We start from the raw sequence: 25581 nt of genomic DNA, 5'->3' as shown, positions 1-25581 counted from the left end.
ACTCTCCCTCTCCCACTCCCCCTACTTCTGTTCCCTCTCTCACTGTGTCTCTCTCTGTCAAATAAATAAATAAGATCTTTTTTAAAAAATAAATAAATCGGTTAATAAATAAAAGTAGACTTAGAACCAATAATGAGATAGAGACATGAGGCCAAAAACAATATTTAAATAATAATAATTTTTGTAATTTTCAGGTGTTTCTGATGATCACCAAGATTTAAAAATTTTGCTGTCCTTAAGATAAGAGTATTTGAGGGCCTCCTATATGGAAAGCACTTTGTAGCCATTATTTTGAATCTTTAAAATAACCTGTAAGACAGGTAAGCATTATTTAGAGATGCACAAACCAAGCCTGGAGACATGAGACTTGCTTGAGGCCACAATATTAGTGGGGGCCAAAGCTGAGATTTGAACTGAGGTCCTCACTGTTTTCACTTCACCCCCTGGCTCCTAGCAGCCAGTGCTGACAAACAAGGAGAGCTTCTCAGGAGGTCTGGCCTTCCCAGGCCCCAGTGATGAGCCACCTGATTTTACCTGGAAACTAACTCCTCATCCTGTCAGGCTTTGCCACACCCCTCCAAACTAGAGAGGGTTCACACACCTTTCCAGTTCCTTCTCCAGATGAAATGTGTGTGTACCCTGGGGACAGATCCAGGTGCCACACTCATTCTATTCCTTATTAACTCAGAAAAGATCCACCCCCAAACTGAGTCCAAGTCCCCCCTCCTTACAAACCTTCCAGAGCAGAAGTAACTTCGGAAGACAACGGCACGGCTGTAGTTGAAACTGTAGAGGGCAGAGGCTCCCATCTCCTCGACAGCTGAGTAACAGCAGGGACACCAGATGTGGCAGAGGGGGACTCTTTTCCTTCCTCAGTCTTACCATTTTCTCCAGTAACCTCGAGGGTAGAAACCTGCTGCTCTTGTGTCACCAATGATAAAGTGGCTTCTGCTTCTTGAACAGCTGTTGTCATCTCTTGAGTGATGATGTCTTAAAAGGGGGAATACAACATTTTAAAATAGACAAATTCCCTAAACCTTAAAATGTCACTCTATAATTAATAAACTGAAAAAAGAAGAAGAAGAAGAGAGCTATTTCAGGGTATGGGAAGGCCAACAGATCGCTCAGACACAAAATGCCAGCAAATAAATATTTTCAGTGTTGCTGCTTTCAGGAGTGATGAATCAATCTAAGACTGAGATAAAGAAGTTAATGTGTAAAACAAAATCCAAAACAAAATAGAAAGATCAACAGTTGATCTCCCTCTTATAAATATCAACATAACCAGTTTGTTAAGAAACAAATTATACAGTTCTAAGTTATATTCAAAAATTCTCAGCATTTATATATACATATTAATTTTCACATTTGCATTTCTAAAGGGGAAAGTCTGCATTTTTAATAAAATAATAATTATTACAGTAATTAATATTTACTGAGTTTCTATTATATGTTAGATATACATATATTTCTATTATATGCTGTATACACACACTGCTAAGTATATGGTGGGCATCATCTTCTTTTCTCTTCCAATGTATACTAAGGAAAGGTAGGTACTAGTATCATTCCATGGAACCCATATATCTGAGCAGTCAAGAATGCATGTTTCAGGGGTGCCTGGGTGGCTCAGTGGGTTAAAGCCTCTGCCTTTTGGCTCAGGTCATGATCTCAGGGTCCTGAGATCGAGCCCCGCATCGGGCTCTCTGCTCAGCGGGGAGCCTGCTTCCCCCCTCCACTCTCTCTGCCTACTTGTGATCTCTATCTGTCAAATAAATAAATAAAATCTTTAAAAAAAATGCAAGTTTCAGGGGTGCCTGGGTGGCTCAGTGGGTTAAGCCTCTGCCTTCAGCTCAGGTCATGATCCCAGAGCCCTGGGATCGAGCCCCGCACTGGACTTTCTGCTCAGCTTCCCCTCCTCTCTCTCAGCCTGCCTCTCTGCCTACTTGTGATATCTCTCTCTGTCAAATGAATAAATAAAATCTTAAAAAAAAAAAAAAGAATCCAGGCTTCATGGGTCCCTGGGAGGTTAAGTCCGTTGAGCATCAGACCCTTGGTTTCAGCTCAGGTCATGACGTTAGGGTCCTAAGATAGAGCCGCTCCCTGTTCCCTGGGCTCTGGGATTAGCATTCAGCATGGAGTCTGCCTGAAACTCTCTCCCTCTTCTTCAGCCCTTCTGCCCCAGCTCCAGCTCTTACATGTATGAGCTCTCTCTCTCATTCTCTCTCTCTCGCTCTCTCTCTTAAATAAGTAAATAAAATAGATAATGCATGTAAAGCACTTAGCACATACACCAGTACTTGTACAAGCATTCAGTAAATATCAACTTTGAATGGTGACCGCTATGAGAGAAAAAAAGAGTAAGAACTAGAAATAGTGATGGAAATTTTAAAATTATCATTCAAAATTTCTCCACATTTCTTATTCTCTCTACTTCCTGTAGAGAAAAAATAATAATATGATAATTTTTATAGATGACTTTTAAAACCTGTTCTTCACCCGAACCCGTGGAATAATAAGCTGAATCTGAGAACTGATGATGACCTAAGGTTACTCATCTGTTCATAGTAACCAAAACCACAAAGAAATCATTGCATATCCTGCAGAGGGTAATGTCTTAAGTAGTCCCTGGGCCCTTAAATGATTAGCATTTGAGTTGTCTACTTTTGGAAAAGATGTATAATCACCAGAAAACAGGTAAAAAGATTTTTGGCTATTCTCTAACTACTGTTGTCAGTAATCTCAGTTTTTCACGTTCTTATAGTTGAAGAACAACAACCAAAAAAAAAATTAAAGTGAAAGGAATTATTTAACTATTTCTCTCTACAAAGAACATCTAGAAACTTTTTGATTAATTTGAATAATGCAGGCAGTCAAATAGAGTAATTTCAGTCTGAATGGTTCTCTATCTCCATTTACACATCCATTGACTTGGTATTTAGGAAGCACCTACTAGGTGCCAGATATCGTGCTATGTGCTGGGAATAAAAAAAGTTGCCTATTAAGAGACTATAGTTGAGGGGCACCTGGCTGGCTCAGTCAGAAGAGCATGTGACTCTTGATCTCAGGGTTCGTGAGTTCGAGCCACGCATTGGGTGTAGGCTTAGTAAAAAAAAAAAAAGCAAACTTAAAAAACTTTTTTTAAAAAGAGAGAGACTGTAGTTAAGGAAGGCAATCATGACTAAGTAAGGAGTATATTCAATAATCAAAATAATAATCAATCACCAAATTCATTTTACTTTTTAGGCTGTATTATATAAACTAATGCAATTCTAATACATAAGAATCACAGATTCAATTATGTGATGAATAATCTGGAGTTATATGACTTAATGCTCCAGGAGTATCTTAAAATGTTATGGAAAATCAAAGTAATTCTTGTTCAGTCATATCCAGGATCTTCATGGTCATGGAGACCCAACTCTCTTAATGGAATTTAAAAAACCAACATACAGGGGTGCCTGGGTGGCTCAGTGGGTTAAGCTTCTGCCTTTAGCTCGGGTCATGATCCCAGGTCCTGAGATCGAGCCCCACATCAGGTTCCCTGCTCAGCAAGAAGCCTGCTTCTCCCTCCCCTCTGTCACTCCCCCTGCTTGTGCTCTCTCTCTCTCTCTCTCTCTCTCTCTCACTTTCTCTGTCAAATAAATAAAATCTTTTAAAAAATAATAATCACTTTAAAAAACATAAAACAAGAGCTAAAGCTAATACAATGTCATGTGTTAATTACATCTCAATTTTTAAAAAATAATAATAAAATCAGATGGAAACATTCCAAATTAAACAAAGCTTGTTTTTCTTTCTTTCTTTTACCTTTCAGTGTACTTCCCAGTGGTTGATGTGCCTCAGATTCATATTCTGAGATGGAAACAGTGGTCTCTAAGAAAACCACTGCATCATTTTCCCTAGTGGATTCCATGAAGTCTGCAGTATCTTGGAAGAGGCTGACAACAGAGACTTTCCCATCTTCCACAGGACTTGTGGGAGTAAAAGAACTTTGATCGGCAAAGGCAGAGGATCGCGCCTCCCCGTGTGCCATTAGCAGGGCTGTCCCCATGGGTTCTTCCCCTTCCAGCAGCCCCAGAGCCACCTCTGCAGCCTCTGTCACAGGTTCGCCCTCTTCCAGACCTTCCACAGGGTCATTATCAGTTTCTTCGGCTGTCTGAGACATTTCCATTCCCACCTGAGTCTCTATACTGTCTCCAAGCTTTGGAGTCTTTATCTGGCTTACACTCTCTAATTTGGTGTCATCCCACTCATCGCTTCCGACAGAGGCAGCTGGAACAGCTGTGCTGACACTCCCTGGGACTCCTGGGGCTCCCAGCAGCCTGTCAGTTTCTGGCTCAACACTCAGGGTGTACTCAGAGGTTGTGAGCCAGTGCTTGGTGGCAGCGGTCTGGGTATGATCAGCTGTCATCAGCGAAGGCTTCTCCCTCTCAGGCATGGGGCTTCCAGTCTCCGTGCCCACTATGGGATCAACACTGGGGAAAAAAGCTGCCCTGTGTTCTGTATCTGCTTCAGATTTCTCAGTCCTGGGATTGGCAGTTAGCATTTCTTTAGTATTCACATCAGATGAAGGTGAATGTCCCAGACTAACTCTTTCCTGACTTTCAGCTGCAAACAACTGGTGATCCACATAGTTCAGAAAACCCTGTGTTTCTTCTGTGGTCCCTTCTATGATGGGCTGAAAGACGGTACTACCGAAGCGTTCTTCTTTCTGATCGATATTCAGAGGAGCAGTTACAAGGATAGGATTGGTCAGCATGGCCTTGAAAAGTCGGCTTTTGGGAGACACCCTCTCTGGCTGGCTGGAAACAAACACTTCCTCCTCGCCGGGGACAACTGTCTCAGCACCAGTGTACAAGGCAGGGCTGTTAGGCTGCATGAGCCCACCGCCTACTGGATGGACTTCTTTGTCAGTAGGCAATACTTTCCTTAAGGACGTTGCTGATGGTTCTGCTAACACCATCACTGGATCTTCAGAGACCACCAACTGGGGAGGGCACTTGGAAGTCAAAGGGTCATTTTCTAAGTCATCTGTGTTCATCCTCTCAGGCTGCCCTGTTTCTGCAGGAACATGTGCTATCTCCCTTCTTTCCACTTTGGGGAAGGCCACACATTGCGTGGCAAAGTTGAGAAGCACAAGGCTCCAGAAGGCCAGACAAATGTGCATTACAATTGGTCTGCTCATATTGGAGGAGAAATGTGCACATACATCAACAAAGTTGACAATTCCAGTAATTGAGTCCTGCGGAAAAATAAAGCATATCAAGCTGTCACATAAATGCATTTTGTAAATAAGCCCCTTCAGATTAAACTGTAAGTAAAATAATCTTGATTTCATGCTCAGAGATAGTACAGAAGAGACAGCTGTTCTACTTCTTTGGTACCTTTGAGACATGGATAACCCAGTTCATTTTTCCCTGCTGAATTTTGCAGCTGATTTAACTTGAAGCTCTCTAGAAGAGGTACACATAGTTCAAGGACTAAGCTCATTGTTTCTTAAATACCTATTTGAAAAAATTACCCTTGAAGTCACATTTGCAATATTCTCCCCAAATTCTGCCATTAATCATGTAGTCAAATGACTGCAGAAATAGCAATATATCTGAGACATAGAAAGTAAATCTCACATTTATTACATTCAGAGAAAGTTTCAAGTATGGCTTAAAACTTATGAAACATAAAACACTGAATGCTGGTTATACTCAAAAAGTTTTTCTAAGTATATAAATTATTTTCGATTAAAATTTATCTTTAGGAGCGCCTGGCTGGCTCAGTCAGTAGAACACGTGACCCTTGATCTTGGGGTTCTGAGTTTGAGCCCCATATTGGTTGTGGAGCCCACTTTTTAAAAAAATAAACAAAAAATAAAATTAAAAAATAAACAAACTATTTTTAAAATTTCTCTTTAAAACACTTATTTTTTTCTCTGTAACAACTATAAAAATTATAGGCAAACCCATGATGTTTCAAAATTTAAAGAGCAGAAAGAGTAAAAGAGTCACTGCACATAAATGTGTTTTTAGGGGAAAAAAAAACTAAGAGAACCAAAACGCATTTTAAATTAGCAATCTTTACTGAATACATATAATTATAAGAGAGATTTATTGCATTTTCTGTTTTTAAAAACTACTCACTCTCGTTAAAACTAAAACTATATCAAAACTACTAATTTGGGACGCCCGGGTGGCTCAGTTGGTTAAGCAGCTGCCTTCGGCTCAGGTCATGATCCCAGTGTCCTGGGATCGAGTCCCACATCGGGCTCCTTGCTCGGCAGGGAGCCTGCTTCTCTCTCTGCCTCTGCCTGCCTCTCTGGCTACTTGTGCTCACTCTTGCTCCTCTCTCTCTCTGACAAATAAATAAATAAAATCTTAAAAAAAAAAAAAAAACTACTAATTTGGCACCTGGGTGGCTCAGTGGGTTAAGCCTCTGCCTCTGCCTTCGGCTCAGGTCATGATCCCAGGGTCCTCGTATCGAGCCCCTCAGCAGGGAGCCTGCTTCCCATCCTCTCTCTCTCTGCCTATCTCTCTGCCTACTTGTGATCTCTGCCTGTCAAATAAATAAATAAATAATCTTTTAAAAAAGCGGGGGGGCACCTGAGTGGCTCAGTAGCTTAAAGCCTCTGCCTTCCGTTCAGGTCATGATCCCAGGGTCCTAGGATAGAGCCCCGCATTGGCCTCTCTGCTCAGTGGGGAGCCTGATTCCTCCTCTCTCTGTGTCTGCTTCTCTGCCTACTTGTGACCTCTGTCTGTCAAATAAATAAAATCTTTAAAAAAAAAAAAAAAAACCTACTAATTTTCCCCCAAAATGTATGAGTTTTAGTTCTTTTTTAATCTACTTTGCTGTTTGGGCACTTTCTTTTCCCATCATCAGAAATTTCTCAGATGCTATAGATGTTCTAGAAAGTTAAACATAGGAATGAAAATTCTAAAAACTGAAGCTTTATGAAAGTTATTATTTTTTCCTTCTTTCATGTCTGATCATTAAACTACTTAGGTTAAGCATGTAATGTGCACACATCAAATATAAAAATTTATGTTTTCATAGGGCCTTCTCCCCTGAAGAAATTCAAAGCTTCCTCATTTTTGTTTCCAGGTCTTTTTGTAACCAAAAAGATGTCAAGTCCTTAGGGCATGATCTAGATAGCTGAAGAGGAAAAAAAGGCTGAATTTTTCTACACAAGGAAAGAGGAATCCCCCGGATTTGGAGCTGAAGCCTGCCAAGCTACCAGCACACCATGAATGAGTCATCTTGGAAGGCATCCTCCAGCCCCAGTCAAACCTTCAGATGACTGTAGCTTCCTTCAGCTGACACCATGACTGCAACTTCCTGAACTTCCTGAGAGACCTTGAGCCAGAACCACCTGGTAAGGTGGCTACTCCCAAATTCCTAATGCACAGAAATGAGATGAAATAATAAGCATTTGTGGCCACTAAGTTAGGGATAATTTGTTATGCAGAAATCTTGAATCCACAGTACGTTGTGAGAATATAGGAATAAGATGACGTGAGGAAAAGGAACAGTACATAAATTTATTAGCAGAAGAAAACTGAAGCCAGAGGTGACTAGAAGAAAGCCACCACACCCCTGGCAAGAATCCTCATAGATAGTGAGAGGGATGGTAAGCTTCCCCACATGGGGGAGGAGAGTCTGTAACAATTTTATTTAAATATTAAATTACATACCAGCAGCTAGCATTGTTTTAAAAAGAGAGAATATGGGAAAGATATTTGAAAAAGAGGGAACAACAGCCTGTGCTATGTGTGTGTCCACATTGTGAACATTAGTTATCACCATACTTTAAATGATCCCTAAAGAATCCCACTTCATAGTCAGGTAACAGATCTGGTAAGAGTATTTGGCTTGCTGCCTCTAACTGCACTCCTCAAAACAAAACAAAGACAGGCTGTAAATGTTCACAGTTGATGAAACTGTATCTTTATACAGATAAATTGAGCTATGAAAGCATATATAGTCAAACATATGTAAAAGCTATACAACCCTCTGATCGATTCTTTCCTGAACAAATATTTTTCCCATTCAGTGAAATCTTACTAAACATCCCAGACAATATAGGGTGTGGCCTAAAACCTTGGTCTACATGATCCCATGCTTCTGGATAAAAACCTGAAAGAAAAGGAAAAAAAAAAAAAAAAGGCCATCGTGAATAACAATAGAATTTAGAGGGCCATGGACTGGAATCAGAAAAACAATTCCTAGCTTTATTGTTGTTAAAATTTGCTATGGGATACTGTGCAAATAGCCTCAGTCTTTCCTTTGACAAAATGAGGAATTAAACAAAAAAATAGGGTAAATCCTTTTTATCTCCGTGATTCCATTTTCATATTTTATCTACAAGGTCATAAAATTAAAATACAAATGTATTCATATTCCAACAATCATGCCGTCAAGTAGGCAAGGCACCCAAATGATTGAATGGATGTTTCACATCTTATTTATATGATCTGGAGTCATGTGGGCTGAGAGGAGAATCTTTTTTTTTTTTTTTTTAAGATTTTATTTATTTATTTGAGACAGAGACAGTGAGAGAGAACATGAGGGAGGAGAAGGTCAGAGAGAGAAGCAGACTCCCCGTGGAGCTGGGAGCCCGATGCGGGACTCGATCCCGGGACTCTGGGATCATGACCTGAGCCGAAGGCAGTCGTCCAACCAACTGAGCCACCCAGGCGTCCCGAGAGGAGAATCTTATAAACAAATCGGGGTTGGGGGGCCAGGGGATAGGCAAACCATACAGATTTAATATAACCTCAATTGCCTTTCCCAAACAGAATTTTCCTTCAAGGTTTTATTTTCAGCTAGATCTTGAGCTTTAGAATTTTTGTGTGAAGGGAATTCTGCCATTGCTCTAAAAGACTTTCCTTCTGTAATTAAGTGTCAGCCACCTGCTTTCTAAATCCAACTACAGAAAAAATGGGGGTGAACTGCAAGCCTGTTCTATGTCTGCATACTGCGGCCATATGTTCCCTCTCCCCACTATTCAAAGCAATGCCTAAACTTTAAAAGAAACAGAAAAGACAGCCTATAAGAACGACAGCAGGGAGCATGTCTGCAACTCAGATAAAGTGGTAAATGACCTTCAAGTTCTAAGTCTTTCTCCGTCTTTCAAAGTACAGTGCAACTTCACACAGCCATTCCCATGATTTTGGTGGTCCCCAGGGAGAGCCACCTGACATTAGAGAATAAATAAGAAAAGGCTGACCATTGTCAATTGAAGAGCCATATGCCTCAAACTAAATAGTCATCTGCAAGCATATTTTTAAGGCTATACGCCTTTTCTTTTTTTTTCCTCAACATTGTATCCCCTCCCTGGCAAAGAGCCTGGCACAGAGGAAATGCTCAGTAAATATTGGCTGAACAAACAGAGGAATGCCTACAGCCTGCTTTGTAGGGGAAGGGGAGGGTAGGGAAATTTCACTGCTAATTAGTACTCTGTGTCTTAATTATCTTAAATTAACTCAATCATAAGAATATTGAACAAACAAAAGAATATTTCTCTAACTTTTCTTTCACACCATGGCAGTGCTGCCTTCTTTCCACTACTATCCATCACAGCAAATTAATTCAGGTAAATAAACTGTAACCAAATTGCCAACTGATAGGGGCCATTGGCTTCTAATAGCTTAAAAAGCATCCCTTTCAGAGCAAGTCAGTAACACTTTGTCAATCACTTGCTATCAAGGTATCCTAATGGCGCTGTGGTCCTCTGAACAGTGTACTGCATTTCTGCCACCAGTGGTCAGATAAGCTGCTCTGTCACCCATATCTTTGACAATCTTAAATAGATACAGTGCAGAATCTGTTTCCTTGTCGAGTCTTGGCATACTCAGGTTACAAAGACAAATGAAAGACAACATAAAAAACAGACTTAGTCACCTTGTTAGATTTAATAATCATGGGTTTTTAAAACACTTGGTCAACTTTTTTTCCAACTAAAATGTATATTATTGCTCAGTGTGTTACCAAAATGTAGACCCAAGGGGAACCAGCACAGGAAAACATTCTCATTAGTGACAAAGCTACATTTTTCAAAGGAAACTGAATTCCACATACAATAGAGAAGGAACGTGAGCATTGCTGTAAGAGTACTCCAGACACAGGAGGCCTAGAGAGTATGCCAAAAAACTGGTGACAAATTGCCTGATATTTCCCTCTTCTTGGGATAAACACAAATACCATAAATACCAAAAAGTTTGGGGAAGAAAGTTGCCTAATCTTAGATATTTCACTGTCTCCTGGAAAATACTTGCATGCCACCTCAGACACACTATCTTCTTCACCTAAACTTTGGTTTCATCCTGAATTATTCTCCACATTCTAGATTCACAACCTCTGTGGATACCTCCCTCATAATATCTCTTGATACTCATCACCTCACTGATGGTTATTATTTTAATGGCCTCTCACCTGATGATCCTGTCCAGACTCTCTCCTCTCCAGTCCATTTTATACAATCCAGATGGTTTATTCTTAAGAATAAAAATGACAATAATCAATCAAAAATGGCCTCCATTTGGAGGATGCTATGTGCCAGGAGTTGAGTGCCTTATGTAAAGTAGCTTTTTTTTTTTTTTAAAGATTTTATTTATTTATTTGACAGAGAGAGATCTCAAGTAGGCAGAGAGGCAGGCAGAGAGAGAGAGAGGAGGAAGCAGGCTCCCTGCTTAGCAGAGAGCCCAACGCGGGACTCGATTCCAGGACCCTGAGATCATGACCTGAGCCGAAGGCAGCGGCCCAACCCACTGAGCCACTCAGGCGCCCCTAAAGTAGCTTATTTAATCCTAACAACGATCTAATGAGACAGGCAATACCATAATCTCCATTTTTTTTTTGTTTTAGAGAAAGCTACAAGCTTATAGAGAACAATTAACTTGCCTATGTGGTCATGTTTGTTTTTGAACTTGAAAATTCTGTCAGACTTCCAGTTCCCTCCCTTTGCCAAACACATCACTGAATGTCACCAAATTTCCAACTGCCAAGCTCCATATCTATAATGCAACTCCACACTGCTAGTGCCCTGTACAAACCATCACCGGCTTAGTAGATTGCCCTTCCGTGCCACGTTCATTTCAGGCTCCCAAGTTACGCTCACAAGACTGCAGTAGCCAGAAGACTCCCTTCTTCCCTACCCTGGGTATCCAAACCCTGGCCCCCAGGTCACATCCTGTTTACTAACTGCTGGCACAAATATAGCCTGGCCCAGTCTCTTCCCACCCTTCTCCCAACTTCTCTAGCACAAATCATCAGATCTGTAAGAGTTTGCTCTTTGCATGTAAACACTGGGTTTTCACTTCCTTTGTTTGCCATATATTTACTAATAATACTAATAATGGTAGGCACAAAGAAGAGGTGTTCAATACATATTTGCTGGAGTGAAGCAAAAATAAATAACCCCTTACGATTGTGAAAAAGGCTGTTCAGAGTCTCCACTTTAAGGAGATTTCCAATGACATGCCATGGTTTATCTATCTCTAACTATGTTTTGTTCATTACCTGGCCAGTTTTGGCTACTCATTCAATTTATCATTTTAGTAATAGTAATAACTACCTGTATTCTCATTTCTGCTGTATTTTAGGTTTTCAGAGTTTGTTTCCTTTAAAAAAAATCAATCAACAGTTACAAGTGACAAGTCTCAGAGCTTCAAGTTGACTTGCCTCCCACTGACCATCAATCACATCTTTTAAAAACCAATTAGTGATTCTTCGCTTGAGGAAGGGAAAAAGAAACTCTTTCCCTTCTTTGTTTATATCCTAATCATCTTTCCATTTTGTACTTTTCCTGATCCTCATAATTAATTTTTCATTGTCTTACCTTTCCCTTTTTTTAATCTTTAATATCCTCTTGCCAATGCTATTTCATTTGTCTAAAGCTGAGTTAATCAAGATTCTGACCCTATCAACCCAACTGTGGTACACAGCATTACAGCACCCCTTTTCTGATTCACTGTGCTACTGACGATTGTCACTGGCCTAATGTATTGGCTCTAAGATCATCTGGCCCCCGTCATTCTTCACTATAAACTAAGCAGCGGGAATGACGGATGATCCTTTCAGCAGCATGTTTGGCCACAGTGGAAGAAGGTAGAAGAGAGTAACCACAAAGAAAAGCATAGTTCCCCAGGAGGAAGCAGCATCAGTGCTGACAGGGAAAAGGGTAAGTAGGCTGGGGTCAAGAAGGTTACACTGGCAACTACCAGCAAAGTGCTCTATCATCTCTGCAGACCACAACGAAGTTCTGCATACTCTAAGCCCAAGAGCTTTGTTTTCCACAATTTAGTAATGGAGACAAATGAAGATGTCTGCACTTATAGCCCCTAGTGCATCATCTTCTCCCTGGGAAAAGAAGCTGAGCTGAAGATTTAAATACTGGCTTCAAGTTCCAGCTCCACCTTGGGCAAACCATGGAAATTCTGTTGCTCTGTTGCAAAGTGGAGGTGAAAATGCTCATTCTGTTTTCTTCAAAGGGTGGAAAAGCGACAAAATGTGATAACAGACATGAAAACAGTTTGAAGAAAAAGTTTTAAATGCCATTCAATTTAAGACATATTAGTGTGATACTGGCATACGTTACACTCAAACTTCAGAAATGTGAGCAATTTAAATCATACATAACATCCTTTTTCCCCCCTTAGATATTTCCACGGAGCTTTCTCTTTCAGCTTTTCCTGCTGACAAAATGATGGAGGAATTGCCTGATGTTTGCAGAATCCCATCCTAATCCATGTTGGTCAACCATCCAGCACACAGTTCTTTTCAATGACCCAATTTGACATTTCATCTCTGTTCTTTGTGGTTCACAAACCTCTGCTTGACAAGATCTCTAAGTACTAGCTAGCATTTAAACAGAAAGTCATCACCAGGTAGGCATTTCATGGAATAAACATAATATGTAACATTTCAAGATGAAACTTGATTGAGATACTTTTCTTATAATCACCCAGTAAATACAATATGGAAAAAACAGAACTGACCATACATCTTAATTAGGGAATCAGTTTTCATTCTACAGAGATTAAACCAGCTTCCCTATGTGCAGGAAAAAAAAAATTTTTTTTTCAATGAATAAAAATGCAGTTCCATACACAACTTTCCAGGCAAACGTCTGCTAGATATAAAGAATGACGTATACCTTTAGTTGAAAGAGTAGAAATTTTCTACAGCAGATAAACCTGTCTTCCTCTTTTGATTCTATGCTTGCCTTAAACCACTTCTGTAATAACAAATTATGATATTGAAAAGTCTAGCAAGAAACACCAGAATATAATGGTAAGAAGCCTCCTATGAAAACAAGGACAAATCCACATCTCCCTAATTGGCTCTGTTGCTGTAGCTACCTCAGACTTGGTGAGTCTTGGGAGTTTTGTGAATAAACATAATATCAAGTCTGCTGCATAAGTGTCTGTCTCATTATTAAGACAAATATAACAGCTCTACCTTAGTCATAAGAATAATCAGACCACTCAAATCTCTACTGTGTGTAAAAGCAACAGTGCTGTTATACTGGGAAATCGCACCCCAGTTTTGAGTTTCTTTCAACAGATGCTACAGAGGGCTTCTGCCGGCAAGTGAGCAGAAATCAATGACTTTACACACGCTTGGCTTCAACAATTCTCCTTGGAGTCCAACAGTGTGATCAAGGAAATACACAAAAAGAAAGGGAGGCATGCAAATTCTGACCACACATTTTGCTTCCTACAGAAGCAGTCCTTCCGAACTCTATGACTGGTTTTGTGAACCACTCCTGCTCCCCCTTAAGTTTCTACCTAAAACTTCCAAAGAAAGAATGCAGCCACTTTAAAGCATCCTCTCTCCTCTCCTGCACATCAGCTCTGCACTGAAATTAGGTGCCAAGATCCTAGCAGGTCCTCGAGCTCGGCTGGGGAAGGCACAGATTTCTCATCTTTGAGAACTCCAAAGTCTTGAGAGTCCTAGATTTTGTTCACCTCGGCTGCCTTCTGCCGGCTCACCAGCCAGGGCTTCCATGTTTGTTACCTCAAAGGTCGGGTTCTGTCAGTGACCAGGACCCACGTGCGGTATCTGGGCACCTCCAGGCGACACCTATCAACCATTCTGCAGGCTCGGGTAGAGCCTGACCTCCTCCGTGTCTAGCCCACAGGCCCTCTCTCCAGTTAAGCGACCTTTCCAAGCAGCATCCTCCCGCCGCGTCCTGGGGGACTGGTCAGGGTCTGAGCAAGGAGGTTCCGTGACATCTCTGCGCTAAACGCTCAACTGTTGGTTTCTGCAAAGTAGCAGAACACGTTTCGGTGGCCACCGCAGCCCCCATTCGCTCCTCGGCTGCCGGACACTGACTGGCATCGGGGGCATGACCATGGATGCTCTGAAAGGAGCAAATCCGAGTCTTCAGGAACTTCACCACAGCCGTGAGACGAGGAGGGGAGGGAGAGAAGAAAGGAAAGCCCACACAAAAGCAGCCAGCCCTGCAATCCCCGCCAGCACAAAGGCCCGCGCGCTGGTGCGGAGCCGGGAGGCTGGGCTGGAGCGAGGAGCGCGGCGAGTCCTTCGAGGCCTGCGCGCCGCGCCGGGCGCGCCCCGAGCTACCCCCGCGCACCCCGCGCCGGGGCGCAGCGTTCGGGTGGGGGTTCGGGGCGTACGCCTGGCGCGCCCCGGGCTGCCGCGCTCCCCGGACCGCAGCGCTCCCGGGGCGACCCCGCGCCGCCCGGGGCTCCGGCTCCGTCTCTGCTCCGAGCCGCGTCCGGAGGCGCGGCCGCCGGAGCGCCGGGAGTCGGGCCCGTGCTCACCTGTGCGCCTTCAGCCGAGCAGCGCGCGGAGGAGAGCGGTGGCGCCCGCGCTGGGCATCCCCGGCACGGCCCCTGCGGCGGCGGCGGCGGCGGCAGCGGCGGCGGCGGCGGCTCCCTCTGCCGTCTGGGACGCCAGGGGGAGGACGCTTCGCTTTGTTGCTTATTCATGAGGCCACGACGGGAGCTGGGGATTGGGCGGCGGGAAGATGTGCCCGCCCCGCCTCCGCTGGCACTGACACCCGATGCCGTTGCCTCACGCCCCTCTGCGCCCACTTCCCCGCCTCCGCTCCCGCGCCGGGGCCGAGTCGGGGTAGGGCGGGGGTGGGAGGGGGTTGTCCCGCTGCGATCCCGGCTCCTGGGACCCCGCCGGAGACCCCCCCTGCCCTGCTGTCCCTCTTGGAAGCCTGGGCTTCTGCGGCGGCACTCGCTCAGTGCGTTCGGCCGGGGCACCGTTTTCGCTGGAAGAGCCCGAATTTCTCTGGTCCTCGATTAAGGCGAAGGATGCACGTCGGAAGCTGCGGGATATTATGAAAACTGTTCGGTTTAGGCGTGCCCCTAACTAGAATCGTGTAAAGAAGCCCCAAAGTATTGCCTTCTCAGAGAAGCTAAAAGTAAGTGCTAACTAGTAAGTATGGTTTATCGTGCCCTTACTCCTTCCAAGAACAATGCTAGGTGCTGCCTTCAGCGCCAGCTCAATCTACTCGATAACCCTGAAAGAAATAATGGTCATCCCCATTTAACAGGAAACGAAATTGAGGCTGAAGGCTGTGTGAGTTGCCCGAGATCTTTCAGCTAATGTGGCCACCAGGAATTCGTGACCCCCATCTTTGATTTTGTCAGTGATTCAGTTTACTTTTTCCGTTAACTCTCATCGCTCATTGCGGGTAAAAAGGTCAGGAATCCAAAGGCCCTTTATAGACCAACCCCCATAGAACCCGCATTTGCAAAGCGCTTTTCACATCATTATAACTTTTCACAGACATTATCTCCTGTACTTATTAATTCCCTTCTTTACAATAGCTGTCTTGGTCCTGTTTTGTAGTAATTTGTAAACACCCTCAGGACCCAGCAAGGTCTTGTTTATCTTTGAACCCGCACACCTAGCACAATCTCAGAGAGGCACTGTTATCTTATCCATTGCACCTCTCTTTAGAAGAGATTATCTCTGTCAACAAATAGTTGTTGAATGGAATGTGATTGAATTGATTTGAATATATAAGATCTGTTTTTATGTATATTCAGTGTAATACAATATAATACATTATACTGTGACCCGCCCTTCTACCTGATTTCAATACCCACCAGGTGGATAAGCCATGCTCTCAGCCTGACCAAGTTGTGTTTCAACATTTTATTTTTATTTCAGGTGTTTGAAATTTACACCACATCTCACACAAACAATCTTAGTAGGGTAATATTCCCACCTAGACAGACCACAAAATTGGGTCTACTTGACCCAAATGCACATAAATAATAGTACTAATAAATAACAACCTGACCAATCAGGTTGAATCAGAGGACCAAACGGAATAGGAGAAGACAATAAGAGAAGTTATTTCCAGCTACCCAGGCATGGAAGGCCTGTCTTATATCATATTTGAAATATCCAAAGTTTCTTTGAAATCTACCTGCCTCCCACCTTGCATCCCTTTCTAACATACTAGTGTTGTCTTTTTGAAACCCACAATACTGAGTCCCAAAGACATAGCTCTGTTCCCCAGATTTGCCTTACACTCAGTTTTCCATTCTCAAAAATTACCCTTCTCCCATAGTAGAATTCTTATTTTCCTTTTCCTCCATACAGTCATTCAGCTATATAGTGAAAGTGATCTTATTGGAACTCGTTTATACTCATCCTTTATCCTTCCCCAAATGTTTGTATTGCTGTAAACAACTCTGGTTCATGCAATTTATCTCAACAGCTGCTATTGGTACATGGCAGTGGTAATAAGACCCACTCTCCCACCCCAACACACACACAAATTGTAAATCAGGGAAAGCTGTATCTAAAAGTCAGATCAATAAATCCACTCACAATGAATCTTAGCCTTTTATGGGTGAAGCAAGAAATTGTGTGTTAAGAAAATCTGGGAACACCCAGAACTCCAATCAAAGTAATAAGAAAGGAAGCTCAGAAATGAAGTTTTGGTGTTCCCAGATTTAGTAAATAAAAATAGAGAATGTCCTCCCAGTATTTGGGACATGTTTATGCTAAAAATATTATTAATCTGAAATTCAGGTTTCGCTGAGCATCCTATATTTTACCTGATAAACTTCGCAGTATTCGATGATTACTTCATCCCGGTTGGTCAAAGTCTTTCTGTCAGAAAGGAATTGGTCACATGTAACAAACAACCACATAACCAACCCCAAGAGCCAGGAGTGGACAATGTCCATTCAAATACCATCTGGAAAGGAGAGTCTTGGCAATGCAGCCTTGAGCATTATGGTGTCCTTGATAAGGCTATCATTAAACTGGGCAGAAGTGTTTCACAGTGTACCAGTTAATTCTCTTTACTCGGATTCCCATGTACCAAGTAACTACCTGACAGCTTGATTTCCCATGTGTGATGCCACTAAGACACAGCTGGAATAAATATATGTGAGCTGGATTATGTATGTATGTTTGTAACAAATCCACTTTCAATGCCCACAGAAATTGGGTTTCGGGCCTTGCAAAAGCGAGAAGGAGACCCTGAGTGGAGCTGACGTCACCAAGATAAGTACCACTTAAAGACTCACATAAAGGCACTTGAAAACCAGCTGGCAGGACTTCCCCAGACTTCACCACTGTTTCCTGAGGATGTTTTTAGTTTTATTTGTTTTGTTTTATTTTCATCTGAAATAACACGAGCAACAAGCACTTGAGGCAACAGAACAAAATGAAATGAAAGAAGCATGTGAGGAAAAATCTTCCTGAAAGGCTGAATTTACCTGGAAATCTCCTCACAACTGTTGCTGTCTTTCCCTGTGATTTTCCCTCCCTTTATTTCTGAATTCTGTAAAACTCCTTCCTTGGATGTGTTGTTCTTATAGATTCCCAAGACACCCAGCAAAGAGGTCTGATCATGGAAGGAGAACAGGAGCTGCTGTATAGAGTAGAAGTCATTTGCCAATTACATATTTAAGTCTTCACTACAAAAGGTAGTCTTTTGGGGCGCCTGGGTGGCTCAGTCATTAGGCGGCTGCCTTTGGCTCAGGTCATGATCCCAGGGTCCTGGGATGGAGGCCCACACTGGGCTCCCTGCTCAGCAGGAAGACTGCTTCTCCCTCTCCCAATCCCCCTGCTTGTGTTCCCTCTCTCTCTGTCTCTCTCTCTCTGCCAAATAAATAAATAAAATTTTAAAAACAACAACAAAAAAAGGTAGTCTTTCCTTTCTGACCTCCCTACAAGTTTACAAACCAAGCTTCTCAACATCTCCCAATGTTCCCTGCCCAGCTACTCTCTGACCCTAGCTGTGTTGGAGACTTCCCAGCCGCTTTTAATTTTTTAAGTTGAAATTCCCAGGAACAGATTTCGGTGTGAAATAGTCTTGCTAAGAATACTCCACTCACTCTGGGTATTCAATAAATATTTGATGGTTGTGGCAATGATGATGTAAATAATGGTAACAATGGTAGAATCTGTTTTATTAACTCTGATAGCTGTTTTCATTGGAACCAAAATCCTCAGAATACTTGACATGACCTACTTTGCTGCTAATGAGCTTAGATTTTTACCTCACACTAAATTATGTCTTTAGTATGCCCTTTATTGGAAAAATGGGGAAGTAGAATAAATCTGATAAGAAAATCATTTTCCTTAAAGAAAGCTTTGGAACAGCAAGTTTATATACACTGTAGTTGCTTTTAACTGTTAACAGCCCTTTATATTTATCTATCTTTAACTCTTATTATCGAACACCCAAATGAATCTTCCTACTTCCCTACTCTCCCCAAGAAGCCTTATCATTATAGAAGCAGAATATTACATGCTTTACATTCCCTACTTTTGAAAATCTGTTATTTTCAAAAATAATAATAAATAAAATAAAATCTGTTATTTTCCATATTCTCTTATTAAGTGTTAGATTTTTTCGAGCCCTGAACTTTCTGATTCAATTCTAACAAATGGAATTTTCTCTGTTGCCTTGAAAAAGCACGATAAGAGAGGAAAGGACTACCAATGTGGTACAAAAACAAAATTTCTAACAGTACAGACCATTTAAACAGAAACTTTTTAGATAAAGTCAAGGATGAAAATATTTACAAGAAAGCAATCTCATCTCTTTTTTTCCTAGCCATAAATAATGTCCTTGTGAGACTATAAAAATTCTTTTTTAAAAAAAGATTTTATTTATTTATTTGACACAGAGAGAGAGAGAGCGAGTGCACAAGCTGGGGAGGGGGGGCTATAAAGTGAGAGGGGAAAGCGGGCTCTCTGCTAAGCAGGGAGCTGGATGTAGGGCTTGATCCCAGGACCCTGGGATCATGATCTGAACCAAAGGCAGACACTTAACTGACTGAGCCACCCAGGTGCCCTGTAAAAATTATTTTTAAGAGATGTGAACATCAAAGGCCTAATATACCCTTTAATCTTAAATGAATTGGCCATTGTGAATAACTACATTCAAAATGACATTTATAACTCTAGAAAACCTATGAATTATTTCTCACACTGTCAGACAAGAGTCATCTCCATCCTTGTCTCTTTTTTTGTATGCCTAATGATAAATAAATCAGTGATTTTAATAGATTCCTTATCTTAAATAATGAGCATGAGATAATTATTCCTGACTGAATGGTATACATTATCTACAGCCTATGTTACAGAGAAAGCTCGTTTACTCTTCTCAGCCTCTACTAAGGATAGAATTAAAGAGAATGGTTTTACCAGGCAAGACAAAGCTCAGGCCAGAAGAAGCACTCTTACCAGAGAAAGTTCTTAGAGACTGGAAAAGGTTAGTAAAAGAGGTTATATAGTTTCTTTGGTTCTAGGTTTCTAAAAAAGGATTCATTTCATTCTGGCTGGGGTTCCTGATGAAACATTGTTAGCTCCCCCAACAAGGAAATTATGGGAATAGTTGTAAATGTGGGGAAGCTACCACATATATGTACTGCGGCTAACTACATTATTGTTAATTATCTGCCTTCCAACAAATGTTATTTTACTTTCTAAATATCCAATGCAGGTATTAGCATCATCCTCAAAATACACAAGAGTATATTCGATCTACAGCACATGGTGGCAAAACAGAGAACAGGATACTTTCAATGGAATGTCAGTCCCATTACATTGAAGATGTCCTGGAGGCTCTTAACCAGAATAAAACCAATAATCTGAACAATGGTTTAATAAGATTTAAAGGGGGCCTGGACATCATTGCCAAAAAAAGTTAAAAAAGACTTTCCTTCACTATAGCACTCAACCTCCTGCTAAAATCCCAGCCTCTATACATTTTGGCTGATTCTTCCGGTCAAACTGTCTTAGATGACAGCAGAATTACATGTGTGGGGCACCTGCGTGGTTCAGTGGGTTAAGCCTCTGCCTTCGGTGCAGGTCATGATCTCAGGGTGTGGCATGATTGAGCCCCACATCGGACTCTCTGCTCAGCAGGAGATCCTGCTTCCTCCTCTCTCTCTGCCTGTCTCTCTGCCTACTTGTGATCTCTGTCTGTCAAATAAATAAAAATAAAATCTTAAAAAAAAAAAAAGAATTATGTGTGTGTTTCATAGTCATGAAGCAACAAGCGGTGAATCATTGAATGCGGGCTATGCAATTATTTTAGTATTGGCTTTAGCCCCATGGTCAGTCAATAAACAAGTGTTTTTGTTTTGTGGAAAGTGTGTGGTATATGTGAAGATACACAGGTGAACTCCACTCTCTTCGCACACCTTGAATTTAGTTGAGAGGCAAAGGCTATACATACATATGTATTACCAATAATACATAATATAAAATTTCCTCATAGGCTTCTTCCAGGACCTAAATGTAGTAAACATTTTTTAATCCTCTTTTTTCACTACACTACTACAGAGAGGAACTATCTGATAAAGCCTACGTGGAAAGTCTGCGTCTTAATATAGTTAGTACATGTGTTATGTAACCATCTTCCATTCCCCCAAAACTATAAGCTCTCTGAATTGAGACAGTGTGTTTTATATAGTCTCACATCTCCCACAACAACTATGTCTGTGCCTTGACATAGCAGATGTTCAAGAAAGTATTTGTTGACTAATTACGGCCATAAGCTTATTACCAAAATAAACATAGGGATGCTCACCATTTCACAACTATGAGGCACAAACTGAATACTACTAACATAGGAAGGAAGTTTGATGAGCATCAGAATTTGTATATTAATCTCATACAAATTGGGAAGATATAGTACAACGTAAGTAGCTTTGAGACTTAGGGTTTAATTATTTTTCACATCCATGAGAAGGGGTTAACCCATTTACATAAATGTCCTGTCCGAAGCCAAAGAACTGAGCCAACTGATATCTCAAGCCCTCCCCCTTTTTTTTTTAAGATTTTATTTATTTATTTGACAGACAGAGATCACAAGTAGTCAGAGACGCAAGCAGAGAGAGAGGAGGAAGAAGCAGGCTCCCCGCTGAGCAGGGAGCCTGATGCGGGGCTTGATCCCAGGACGCTGGGATCATGACCTGAGCCGAAGGCAGAGGCTTTAACCCACTGAGCCACCCAGGCGCCCCCTCGAGCCCCCTTCTAACCACAAGTCTGCAATCCTTGTCATTGGTAAAGTTCACATTTATTTAAAAAGGAGTTGCTTGTGAACAAGAAATACCCTGCATGTGAGATTTTTAAAATCTTTTAAAAAGAAGAAAAAAACTGCTTCAAGCTGAATCCAGGACTCCTATTCCATCAAGGCTCAGATCCTTTGAAATAACCAGAGCTATGTGTTTTGTTTTATTTATTCTTTGTCAAGACCTACAATAGAAAGTGGACATAAAAGAAGCATTTTGCAGAATCAGTTCAAAGCAATTCCTTCGTAATTTGTTTACAAAAATAGCCAATGGCAAAAAAAATTTCCTTCAGAATCAGAATGATTGAAAATATGCCTCACACAGAGAAAATGATTTACTTTTTGGACTGGTCCAAAGTGTGAGGCATCATCACAAAAGAAGAAATGATTTTGTCTCCCAAAAGTTCCCAGTGAAGATAGATGAGATGATCACGTCATGTTCTTTCTCTTCTCTTTTTGCTCTGAGGAGTTTTCTGTAAGTGGCTTTCAGACACAGTGACATGTTTTGTTTTCTTTCCATTTCTCTCTTTGTAAAAGCCATTTTAAGGCACTTACCATGGCCAGCTGACATTCATTTTATGACATTGTTCTTCTCAGCAGTCTTCTTACGTGGACGAGCACTTTTCACTCGGATCAGATTCTGCTTGGTTCATCAAAAACACAAAACGTGTTTTCCCCTGTCTGCCTCCAATCCTCCCGTAAGTTCTATTTTTCTGGTTTTCTTTCCTCATACTTCTTGCTTCCCAGACTCCATACCGCCGCTTTTGAAAGTTAACGTCTTCTCCATCGTGTACATTGTTCCCTGTTTCAAAGACGGGAGCCTGAGCACTTCAGCAGAATCCTTTTTGACTTCAGAGTCCTGAATTGCAGTGTGTTGCCCTGTTTGGGGCAGCTTGAGGGCTATCACCCAGTCCCACATGGTGCAATGCATTATTCATGCATGAGCACTTTTACGGGCCCATTCTTTCGCCCAAGGCACGAATATAAGCAATTAGCTTCACCTCTTCCCCCCCCTTCCCCCCCCATCCGGAAGGAGGAAATATGGCAGACATGAAGGGCATCATAAGCAGATGGTAAAGACATGAAAGTTGTAAAAATATTAGAAGCTAGAAACATTTTTCCCATCACAGGGAAAGAAACAAAGGCAAACATGGTTACCTGTGCCCTCTTCCTCCTTCTCCACTTCCTCCAGGCCCTAAGGTGGACTTCTGACTGGAGAAATGAGGGACAAAGCACTTGGGTTAAGGAATAGAGGAGACTCAGATTCCTTCTTTCCCTCTTCACCCTTCCTCAGAACAGCCTTGAAGGTAGAAGCTTTGAGGACAGGGGTAATATGTCTGAGAGGAGCCCTTCCTTGGGAAACTCAGTGGGTTTGGGCCAGGGGGGAGCTTTACTTCACACACACTTGTTGTTACGATAATGAAGCCTTCCCATAGGAGCTGGTGTAATCCATTACCACAAGCTGTTACTCCAGGTCCTCCCAACACCCCCTTCTTCCCAGCCTCAACTCCCTCACCAACTCCCCCTCATCCCGTGGAAAGGGGGTCCCCACTATTGTCTGACATAGTCGGAGGTCTCTTGAGATTGGCTAGTGTAGTGCTCATGCCATTCTCAGTATGATTTTTTAATATTTTATTTTTAAGTGATCTCTACACCCACCATGGTCTCCACCACACAACCCTGAGACCAAAAGACCCATGTTCCAGCTACTGAGCTGCAAGATGCCCCCATTCTAAGTATTTTTCATAGCATCTTTGGTTGAAGCCGAACAGTGACATATTTAGGAAGGGAGTCTGAGATAGACTTTCTCCCCAGAAAAGCCCATTTCAGATCCAAGAGTCCGCAGGTGGTACTTTTTCACAAAGCGGCTCTCCCTAATAAGAGACTATATGCCTTTGAGCCTGTGCCTTGCAGAAGGAAAGAGAACTTGCTGTGTCAGTGGCCCAGAGGTTCTTGGCCCTTCTAGGATAAGAGAGCATACAACTGTCCTAGAATCTAAGTGCTTAGGAGTGTGCCTTTAGCTTTACAACAAGACAGCGATAGTTTTGATATCCTAGGCTTGTTAGGAAGATTAGATGAGATAATATGGAAAATATTTAGCACAGTCTCCTTAACACCCACAGTACGGTCAATAAATACAATTATATGAAACACAGTGCAGACTCAGTTGATGAGGTATTGATTCCTAGGTATAAAAGCAGGTATTTCCTGAACTGATGGCCAATGAAATTTTCCCCCCTTGAGGAACTTCCTGAGAGCAGAAGCAAACCTATTGATACCCCTTTTTAAATTTCAAGTTTATGATGGAAAGAATAATTTTCCGGGGCTAGATTTCAGAATAGTACTTTTGGCATAATTCTGTAGAATTTTCTTAGACTCTCACCAAAGAAATTGAATCAAGAAGACTCTCAAGTTTAGCTAAGTAATTTGGATAATATCCACCATGGGCTTCCCATGAACACCAATTTTTTCCCCACAAACAGAGATGTTATTATATAGACAGAAAACATTTTTAATTTGCTGAAATTCTGCTGTTATTTAACTGATTTAGCATTTTCTGAAAATTCACTTACCTAAAATCAGTTATATCACTTACATAGCTGAAAATAAGTTCAAACTGTAATAGTGTCTGGCCTATTACAGTCATTCAATATATTTATCTTATTTAGCGATCTTGAATATGGAGGTGTATCTCTGCCCCAATTTCCTTATTCATCAAACGAGACTCTGGAACTGTAAGAGATTGCAAAACCCACACGGGAACCCATGTCCCTGGATCTGTATTCCAGGGCTCTTCTCTCTTGCACAGGGCTGTCTTCAGTGGCATTATCCTATTTCAAAGGATATTTAATGGCTTCATCAAAGATTTGGCTTTACAGCTAAGCAGCATAATCTACATTGATGCCTCTGTGCCTGAGCTTATGTTCTTTTATCTGCCTTGAGCACTTGTCTGACCTTTCTTTGACTGGCTAAAGATGCTTATTCATCTTCAGGACTCACCTTGAGCATCACGTCAAAGACACTGTCTTGATGGCCTAGGCTGGGCCATGTGCCTTTTTTAGGCCCCCGTTACACCTGCACACACCTCTGTCATAGCACTCAAGTTCAGAATAGTCAAGTCTCAGGTACCCAGTCCCTGCACTGGCGCTAAGCCTGCCCCCTGCATCCCATTCTGCCTCGGTCACTTTCCAGGCTCTCTCCTCCCCAACCTACATACCTCCAATATATTCCCCCCATCCACCCATATCACCCCCCAGCTATAGTCACCCCAGCCTGAATCCCTCCCTGCCTGAATGCACCCTGGCTTGTACCTCTCCCCATCAGACTCCATCCTCCTGCATATATCCCTCCAGCCTATATCCCTTGAAAGGAAGAATGCCAAGACAGCCCCAAAGATTCTTGGCTGCTGATATCCATATCCCTTCTCCCAGATAGTCAGTCAAACTCTAACCTGGATACTCCTATAAAGTGAGTTTGCAGGATGCCTGGGTGGCTTAGTGGGTTAAAACCTCTGCTTTTGGCTCAGTCATGATCCCAGGGTCCTGGGATTGAGCCCCACATAGGGCTCTCTGCTCAGCAGGGAGTCTGTTTTCCCCCTGTCTCTCTGCCTGCCTCTCTGCCTGCTTGTCATCTCTGTCTGTAAAATAAATAAATAAAATCTTTTAAAAAAATAAAATAAAATAAAGTAAGTTTGCAAATGTAATAAGACCCCGAATCGTTTGACTTTAAAATCAGGCGGGCTGATCAAATCATATGAGTCCTTTAAATCTGGGTCAAGTAATTAAGATAGGGAAGTTAGCAATGTGAAGCATGACAGGAGAGATGGAGGGGGCCGTGTGGCAAGGAACTAGGGTGCCCTCTGGCTGCTGAGAGTGGCCCCTGCCAACAGCCAGCAAGAAAATGGGGGGTTTCAGTTCTACAACCACAAGGGACTGAATGCTCCCAACAATTATGGGAGCTTGAAAGAGAACATGAGCTCCAAAAAGGATCACAGCCCAGCTGACATCTTGATTTTAGCTTTCTGATAGCCTGAGTGGGAAACCCAGTCACCCGGAGCC

General features: G+C 42.0%; 1 protein-coding gene across 1 annotated transcript in view; it reads right to left on the bottom strand.

Moving 5' to 3' along the window:
• The window catches only part of ARMH4 (armadillo like helical domain containing 4), a 119825-nt gene extending 104973 nt beyond the window's left edge, over positions 1-14852 (bottom strand). The window contains exons 1-3 of the mRNA XM_044229829.1: positions 14778-14852; positions 3811-5245; positions 736-990 (exon numbers count right to left, since the gene is read on the bottom strand). Of these exons, the coding sequence (XP_044085764.1) occupies positions 736-990; positions 3811-5188 (1633 nt within the window). The 5' untranslated portion in view covers positions 5189-5245; positions 14778-14852. The remainder of the gene's footprint in view (positions 1-735; positions 991-3810; positions 5246-14777) is intronic.
• Positions 14853-25581: the final 10729 nt, after the last annotated feature.

Source organism: Neovison vison, chromosome 13 (assembly GCF_020171115.1).
Source record: "Neovison vison isolate M4711 chromosome 13, ASM_NN_V1, whole genome shotgun sequence".
NCBI lineage: Eukaryota > Metazoa > Chordata > Mammalia > Carnivora > Mustelidae > Neogale > Neogale vison.
Note: the sequence above shows the minus strand (reverse complement) of the source record. Positions and strands in the feature narration are given on the sequence as shown.